The sequence below is a fragment of the Montipora foliosa genome, chromosome 8, assembly GCF_036669935.1.
Source record: "Montipora foliosa isolate CH-2021 chromosome 8, ASM3666993v2, whole genome shotgun sequence".
NCBI lineage: Eukaryota > Metazoa > Cnidaria > Anthozoa > Scleractinia > Acroporidae > Montipora > Montipora foliosa.
Genome location: NC_090876.1, coordinates 40,028,554 through 40,037,973, shown reverse-complemented (window position 1 = coordinate 40,037,973; position 9,420 = coordinate 40,028,554). Strand labels below are relative to the sequence as shown.

The 9,420-nt window shown below is 40.2% G+C and overlaps 1 protein-coding gene across 1 annotated transcript; it reads left to right on the top strand.

The window, feature by feature from the left end:
* Positions 1-441: 441 nt before the first annotated feature.
* Positions 442-2,931, top strand: LOC137967361 (galaxin-like). The gene is made up of 2 exons (XM_068813895.1): positions 442-976; positions 1,775-2,931. Exons 1-2 carry the CDS (start codon positions 865-867, stop codon positions 2,671-2,673), a joined length of 1,011 nt encoding a protein of 336 aa, XP_068669996.1. The 5' UTR covers positions 442-864; the 3' UTR covers positions 2,674-2,931.
* Positions 2,932-9,420: the final 6,489 nt, after the last annotated feature.

Genomic DNA, 9,420 nt, shown 5'->3' with positions numbered 1-9,420 from the left:
ACAATAACTAAAGAGTAATTTGACAATTAAAAATAACAAAGCTAAGTAACATAGAATAACAATTGCAAGCAACCACATGGGGAAAGGACTGGTTAACCGATATCATATACCTCTTATTTGCAATATAAACCGCAAAGAATGTTACAGGTCTGTAACCACAACAGTAGATTGGATAGGCTTTCCCATACGATGCCTAGTATCTTGGTATAATAAAATTAACACTTCAAACAATGTTACAAAATAACTAAAAATCGAAAAAAGGAAAAATACGCACTTTTATCCACGAAAAGGCAATAACTAGATAACCGGTTACAACTGAAAACTGGAACTTTTATTCTTCTCTCAGAAGATCATGATCTGACCACAAATTTTCGGAAGCTTGTCGGGTGCGGGTCAAAGAAGGATATCGAAGTAAAAACGATATTGTTCAAATTCCTTTTCAGTTCATTCTTGAAGGTTTACTCGACTTTTGTGCGAAAACGTTTTATGTTTAACGCTTTCGAAAAAGGAAACTGCAATTAAGGATCTGCAGTTTAACTTTCCGTTTTTTTTTTTTTTAATCCGTTTAATATTTGTCAGTGAAACAAAAAGCCACAAAAGAATCTACGCATTGGATTGAAGTAGAATGTACTGCTAGCCAATAATTTTAACTTGCAATGCAGTTATCGGTTGTTCGTGGCGATGCAAATACACTTACAAAAACACTTGATACTGATCAACCGAATCTTGTTTCCAATATTTATATTGAGAAGAAAACATCTTTGCAAACAATATTAAGGAGGTTTTTAAATGGTACAAAAGTCTTGCCATGGTCAAAACTGAGTTATTCGTCTTGGAACATAGAAGAGGCGATCTCTGAAAGTCATGAAGCAATTCTTTACCTTCACCCTTGGCTTGAATGCAGTTTTGTTCGGCTTCTTTGCTAGCCAATGTGCCTCTTTCCCAAGTGACACCATGAAGAGAGAGTCCCAAAGTGGTATGTGCAATAATCGTTTATTAATTTTATACTTGGCATAAGTGAAAAATACGCAGAACACCGGAAACAATGTACTATGCAGTGGACAACTAAATTTAAGGCCCCCGCAAACGAGAAACGCTGTTGCGGAATATATGGTTTCTTATTTGTTTATTTTTAATGTTCCCCAGGCGCGCAAGGGACGAAGCATTTCCTGAGGAAACAACATGTTTCTGACTTTAGAAACATTTTTGCTCCCTGGGAAGGAATTTTTGTTTCCGCAGCAAAGTTTCCTCGTTTGAGGGAACGCCATCGGACAAATGTAAATGAACGCTGGATACTTGGATAAAAAGTGAACGAGAGGAATTCTGCCGGCCAGATAATCCACTTTCCTCGAATTATCAGCCGTAAATTCAAATCCCGTCAAGGCTTTCCCATTTTAGCCGATTTTTCTTAATTTTGGAATATCGATATCCCCCAAGGTTTTGGAACGTGTCATTAAGCCTCAACTTTATAATATCAAAGCTTACATGCATGGGGCAAAAACAGCTTTTGTAAATGCTGGTATTCCAGTCTCTACGAAACAAAAAAACCGAGATTCTGATCAAATTCAAATTACTCAGTTTGCAAATCCATGACAAATATCTTCGTACAAAAAAGAGAAAGTTGATTTTCAAGCCGCAACTCAAATATTGTTGCACAGCCTAGAGTAATTTACTGCAAAGGGATTCTTTAATTCCTCTATATCAAACATATTTAACGTATATCTGCAATTATAATTCGTGCTCACTTGTTGCTTTTACCTCTCTAAATAACTAGCAAACATGCTGGAAGCCAGACATCGACGTCAAGCCCCTGCGAATCAAGGCTCTTGTGGAGGGGTGATGTACAATCTTGCCACGGACATGTGCTGCCATGGGAATGTAGAGCCAAAGGTAGGCGCAACGCCCATGTGTTGTGAGAGTAGTTCTTACGATCCAAACACTCAGATGTGTTGTGAAGGCACCGTAGCTAATAAGCCGCTAGGGATTCCAATGTGTTGTGGGAGTGACTCGTACGATGCAAGCACAACTTTGTGCTGCAATGGCAACCTTAATTACAAGCCCTCAGGCCAGCCGGGCTGCTGTGGAGAATTTTCATACGATGCAACCCTTCAGTTGTGTTGCGATAGCCATCCTACACCAAAGGTTGGTTCATTACCACGGTGCTGTGGTAGGACTGGCTACGATGCTAACGTATCTCTGTGTTGTGGTGACAACAACGTGCAGTTCGTAGCAGGACCCCAAGCAGGATGCTGTGGAGATCGGGCGTACAATGGAGCTACAGAGTTATGCTGCGATAGTAACGTTTGGCCAAAGCCGGCGATGGGAGCATGTTGTGGCAGCCAGCCTTACAGCCAAGCAACTCACCTCTGTTGTGAGGATATCGCACGTTTCAAAGGAACGAATACAGCTTGCTGTGGATCTTTCCCTTACAATCAAGCAACTAACTTATGTTGCGAGGGCACTATTGTAACGAAGAACGCATTAACACCCCTTTGTTGTGGGACAAGTTCGTACAATCCCATAAATTCACTGTGCTGTGACGGTACAGCGCACTCCAAAGCAGGATTTACAAGACCCGCTTGTTGTGGTGGAGCCATTTATGATGCAGCTCTTGCAAGATGCTGCGATGGAGTCCCCAGGTATAACGTGATGTCTTGCGCAGGTCTTGCATAGAATGGAAGCCAAAAATTCTAATACTCATAATTTTGTGTTTAATGTAAGCAAAATGATAGGACCAATATAATCGTATTAGAAATCAGTCACAGTAACTGTGCAGGAATGAATCGATGATTGATTGATTGTATCAATGTTCATATGAAAAAACGAATTAATGATTGATGTTGACGATAGAACGAGTGAATTAGTAAGAATAAATGAAAGAATGAATGAAATGACTCCGAAAAGAAATAAAACTGTGTACAATTGTTTTAACCACAGTAGCGAATGTATACTAATTCCCTGCTAAGCAGAAAATAGGCGGGACAAGGCTTTCATTTTAAATGCCATATTTTTCTTTGACATTTGGTCCGTCTCATTTTACTCGAGCTCGCACTTGTATGTTAGAGCCTTAAGGTCCGGGAAGAGGCTTCAGACATTTGCTTCTCAAACTCATTAATTATTCATACGGTTATAAGCCAATCGGAGTGCCCCATTTCGGTCAGGTGCATGTATCTTGATACCCAATGAAAATCTAGATCAAGATTACTCCAGTTAGTTCAAAAACGGATGAAAAACACTGATCAAGACCCTTGAATTTTAGTTAGCAACCTCAATTACCATGCAATCAATTATTCACTACCGTACTTCGAAAAGTTATTTAACACAATATTTCTATGATCTCCACCTCGCAAACCAAAGATCTTTCCATTGTAAAAATACTTTGAATACAATAATGACTTAGCTGGGCTCATTCCTAATAAGTTCATCTCCTAGAATTTTCTTTCTTTTTCGGCGGTGACAAATTCTTTCTCCTCCTTTTGGAACTTGATATGCACGCCTTCTTCGGAAGAATTCTTCATATCTGCATCTAAGGCACGCCGAAAAATGCCGAGCCTATTGTAATTAATCCCCCAACAAGAGCATGTTACTTTAAACAAAAAGTGAAACTATTCCCGAAATAAATAATATGAAACAAGCAAAAGCAACTTGCTTAATTTCCCGTACCTTTTATCATCAGCATCAAGCGGATTCAAAACCTCGTCGCCATTTTTGTCTCCCGAATGACGCTTCACACTACCCCGTACACAGTTCTGGGTGGACTGAATCTTTGGCGACTTTCATTATTGGCGACTTTCATTACAATATTCGTGAGCCAGTAGTTAAGAGATATGGCATCCATATCCTCTATTGAAAAGACCACCGGGATCTAAAATCAGTACTTTTATCTCCCTTTGCTGCTGCTAATCCCGAAGTATTTTTAAAGCCCACTTGTCAGTTTTGTGCTTTGTAGAAGGTGGAACAGCTTCATTAGCCAGGACGTGTTCCTCAGATGCAACGACTCATAAGGGGTTCCAAACACCTCGAAACAATAAAAACACTCGGCCTGCGGCCTCATGCTTTCATCTGTTACTCGGTGTTTGGAACCCCTGATGAAACACTCGCAATCGTTTTTGACATAATAACTCTCAAACTCATTAATAACTCATAAGCCAAAAACAAAAGAAATCAGTACCATGAAGGAAGTTTGGATATGTGGTCTTAATTAGCATACAATTTCGCCAACTTTGATCCCAAATATCTCTTAAAATACTGATTTCTTTGAGAAGCAATATCAAACACTCGAAAGAGTGTTTCATCAGATATCCAACCACCTCAAAATCGGTTAAAAAACTCGCTTCTCGGTGTTTGGATGTCCGATGAAACACTCCTAGTCTTTGATCACAGGTAACCCAGGCTCACTGTGTGTGCCACATAGGTAAATATAGAGAACATATGAGGCGAAGTTTAGGTCTGGAAAGAAAAGTCGATGAAACTTACCATGTGGTGAGCTGTTGTTGTCTTTAATACGCACACGAAGTTTCGGGAAAAATGGTCCCCGTTCACCTTCCTTCATAGTATAGTGACAAGGGACTCCGATCGATCCAAAACAAGCACGATTTTTTTCGTGAAAATCGAATCCAGTCGCTAGATGAACAAGCCAGGCTCGTGTAACATGAATTTCTCTAAACCATGAATCCACTTAAGCATCTCCAGGTAGCAACGCGAAGCCACCAGACTCCGTAAAACTTGTAAGTTAACCTGCTAAAACAGCGGCCACAAAGCGTTGTCCTCGCGAAGTGTCCAATTCAAAATGGCACTGAACTCGGGAAGCCTGGTGACGAGGGGAATATATGTCCCCCTGGAGGGAGGGGAGTCCAAGATTGCTCAGTGAGTTTTGTTTTTAGCAATTTGGGACTCCCCTCCCTCCAGAACTTATTATACTCGTTGAATTGGACACTTCGCGAGGACAACGCTTTCTGGCTGCCATTTTAGCAGAGTAACTTACAAGTTTTACGGAGTCTGGTGGCTTCGCTAGGCTACCTGGAGATGCTTCAGTGGATTCATGGTTTAGAGAAATTCATGTTGCACGAGCCTGGCGTGTTCATTTAGCAAATGGATTCGATTTTCATGATAAAAATCGTGCTTGTTTTGGGTCGATCGGAGTCCATACGCTGGCTTCAGTCTCCTACCTTGTCACTATACTATGAAGGAAGGTGAACGGGGACCACTTTTCCCAACACTTCGTGTACGTATTAAAGACAACAACAGCTCACCACATGGTAAGTTTCATCGATTTTTATTTCCATTTTCTTGCAAATTTCCAGACCTAAACTTCGCCTCATATGTTCTCTATATTTACTTATGTGGCACATACAGTGAGCCTGGGTTACCTGTGGTTTGATATATTACTTCAACATCCGCTGGTTTTTTGAACATCGATGCCGAAAGCGTTTGCCACCCCCTTTCAACCGTGTTGAAACATGTTGAAACGAAGTTGAATTGAAGTTGATGAGTTTAAACGCGTTTACACTTTGCTTCAACAACCATTCGACATTTCTTATCGCGAATGTTGAATGAAGTTTATTGAAGCCACTTTGCCACCCTCTTACAACATTGTTAGATATGCGGATGCGCACCAATCGATCTCTCAATGACGTATCCATGTCTGTATCTGTGGTAACAATCGCGGGATAAATACCATACCTTGTGGACCATTAATGACGTGAAGCTTTGTTGAATCAGATGTTGAAGATGTGTTGAAGACGTTTCCCATCCCAGCGGTCAAAATCGTCCAACATCGTTTGACAGCGTTCAACAATATCGAGCGGATGTTGAAGCAAATGTGGAAGCCGTTTGCTCGGGCCTTTATGACCAGTTTGAATCGATTGTCAATGAAACACTTGCGTGCATTTTAATCGACCAACCAAGAATCGACAAGAAAGGATGAGGTAAGAGAACGGATCCCCCATACTAAGTAGCTCTTTTTAGAGAGGCACCTGATTGGCCAGTTGGAATGACGTAATTTAATTTTTATCTATGCGCCGTATTGGAAAGATAACTTAAAGTGGCTTTGTGAAACTAAAAATAAATTTTAAAAAAATTCCATGATGGGCCATGGGGATCCGTTCTCTTACCTCACCGTCTCTTGCAATCGAGTAATTAATAGATATGAGATCGATTTGTACTGAGCAAAAGCCAGCAAGCAATATGGCAAACTTAGCAAGGCCGTAGCTACAATCTTGGACAAAATTGTTGAGAAAACTCTGCTTTTGGACTAAACGCCGATCAAAAGTATGAAAAAGAAGCTCTCTTTTTTCCCCCACCCTCCTTGATCAATGTTGCTAGACGAAACAAAGCATGTCGAACCGGGGCTTATCAACATTGGTTGTAGGGGGGAGGGGGATGGCTAATAATGTGCGATATTGCGGACGTAAGAACCGGAGCAGCGAGCTTCTAGGGAGGTCTAGGGGCATGCTACCCAAGGAAATTATGAAAACTACAACCTCGGAAATGCTAAACCATCTTGATCAAGTGTAAAATGGAAGGTATTTCCGGAGTATACATATCTTAGTTGGCCTTAGTACACTAATCATGTATCGCTAACTAACCGGATTATTCTATTTCTTGTGTAAAAAATGTCTTCAGTTGCATTTTCATTTTAAAAGTTCTTTATAAATCCATCGCTAATATTCTTATTAGTATTGTACCGCTTAAATTGTCTCTAAAAGATGCCAGGTGGCTCCGTCGGAATTAAATTCGAACCCATAAACCTCTTTGTTGCTGGTGCATCGCTGTGCTCTACCGACAGAGTTATGAAGCCACACAACTGGGAACAGGTCAATTTGTCGGGTTCATGTGTTCCCGTAAAGGACAGGGAGAATCTCCGTTGAAGCAACTTGAAAATCGGTGCCTGCTATTGTTATTGCGCATTTGATCTGCGCATCTCCAGATACTCGGATTGCTTCCTAATGCAGGGATATTTTTGCACGGTTTAAAACTTTGCAGAGAAAGTAGATCTTCGTAAGTATTCTTGGTATCCAAAAAGCAAGTTGGTGATAACCATGCATTCTTTAGAGATAATTGAGCTTCAATTTGAGAAAGAACGCCATACATTGCTTTGTAGTTTAGAGCTTTTTACAAATATTGTTTATGAATTATGTTCGAAAAATGTGTGGTTACCCCCTATTTTCTTTTTGGATTTCAATATCTAGCTTTCCTGCATAATCATAACTCGGGGCAAAAATACCTTTGAATTAGTAGGCACCGTCCTTAAGAGACAATTGCTTAAACTGTCCATTCAAGTGCGAGTATAACTTCTCTGGTGTCAATTTCGTCTATCAACCGCACTTCGACTATGCATTCATTTCATTTCATACATAGGTACTTACTCTCCTAACTCGAACGAACGAAACTTACGCCAGTTTTGTTTTCATCAAGACCAGCCTATAAGTTGTGAAAAGTTACAAAGGTAAACGAATCATCGTAAAGTTCAAACCAGCTGCACCTAACACTACATACGTGAAAAGGTTAAAGCAATCTCCAATTGTTAAGACAATTGTGAAGATCGTTGGAATATTCTAGCCTAGGAACCGTAATCAGGGTTGATTATGGCTCCTGTATAGGTTTAATTGACACCTTGCGTAATTTAAATTCTTGTCCAACTCAAAAGACTGGAATTCTAGGATCTGTGGATAAACGGAACCACCAATCTCCGTTACCTTTGCCCAGCTGAACGGGCTCGGGAATAATCAAAACGGGAACCAGAAAACTCTGGTTCCAGTTGAATAACTGCGCGTGCGTTTAGGGTCTTTTGACTATGCATGGAAGGCTAAACTTTTAAAAATGTAATAATTAGAGCACTTCCACATCGCATTGGACTACTACGGTTAGGAAATAAAACCGTTTTGCAACACCTAATCAAATATGGCCATTTTTAGGATTTGACCAGTCTCTCTTTCCCCATCGCTGGTCAAGGGAACGGTGACTCTGGGAAAGGAACCACTTAAAGAAAAAAAAAACTGTGTGCAAGATAATTAACATACATTAATGTCCCATGCATTGTCCAGCCCTTTCCCTCCATTTCATAACCCAATTAGAAAAGGAGATCTATTCTCCTTGTGGACCATTAATGACGACTAGTCCATTATTTTACGTTTAATTAAAACGACTGGTCTGAACAAAAAACTTTTATCATTAACATTAACATTATCATTGTTATGATTATTACTACTATTATCGTTATTAGTACTGTTGTTATTATTCTTTAATGAACGAAATGATATATGAAACTAGTTAAACCCCGCCCATTAATTTTCGGTGATGCAAACTCACAAATTAGACAGTTATCACGCAATAACCCTCGTTTTCGTGGATTCCTAGGTGGCTTTCGTGAATTATTTTAAGCATTTTGGGTCTCAGTCGTTCTGGAACAATTATCGTGTGATTTTTAAAAGAATTTCATCTGCTTCATGGATTTCTTCCTTGAAACTCCAGTATGGTTTTGCGCCAGCAGGCACATTTATTTTGTGGTTAGGCCATCCTTGTTCAGTCAACAGTGTGAATGTCTTGAGAGTTGGATCTGCTGTTGTAGCTTCTTGTAACCCTTTCAACTTTTTATCTGAAATTGGTAGGTTCGCTACGAGGAGACGGACTTGCAATTCAGTTTCAGCATCAGGTATTCCTTCAGTGACGTGAGTGATCGCTAGATGGGCTCTGGATAGGGCATCAGAAATGAACATTTGCTTTCCTGGGACGTACTTCACGTTGAGGTTGTAGTGCTGCAATCGAAGCAGTAGACGTTGAATTCTGGGTGGTGCTTTAGCAATTGGTTTGGCAAAAAATTGTCTCCTAACTATTGGCTTATGGTTAGATTCTACTTCTATTTCCTTGCCATACAGGTATTGGTGAAAATACTATTGCCAGTGTCTCTTTTTCTATTCGGGCATAGCCTTTCTGACACTAGGTCAGGGATTTTGATGCATAATAGGCTATCGGTTAATTATCCTGAAGTAGTACAGCTCCAAGTCCTGATTAGGATGCATCTACTGATAGTTTTACTGGCTTGTCTACATCATAGTAGCGTAGTACTGGTTTTGAAGAAAGGACATTATTAATTTCATTAAGAGCTTTTTCTTGGGGCTCCTCCCAGTGCCATTGCACTTCTTGCTTAAGTAGGACTCTTAGTGGCTCAGTTAAGGTGCTTATGTTCGGAATGAATTTGCTTAGGTAGGTTATCATGCCTAGCAGACGCTCCACACTCTTTTTTTTTTTTTTTTTTTTTGCGGTGGTGGTGGCATGTTGGGGATTTCCTCAACCTTCGATTCATCAGGCTTGATTCCATCTTTGGTAATTTTGTCAGCAATTTGCACAACTTCGGGATCTTGATTTCACACTTTTGTTTCGTCAGCTTAACACCTTTTTCTCGGATTCTCTGGAGAACAT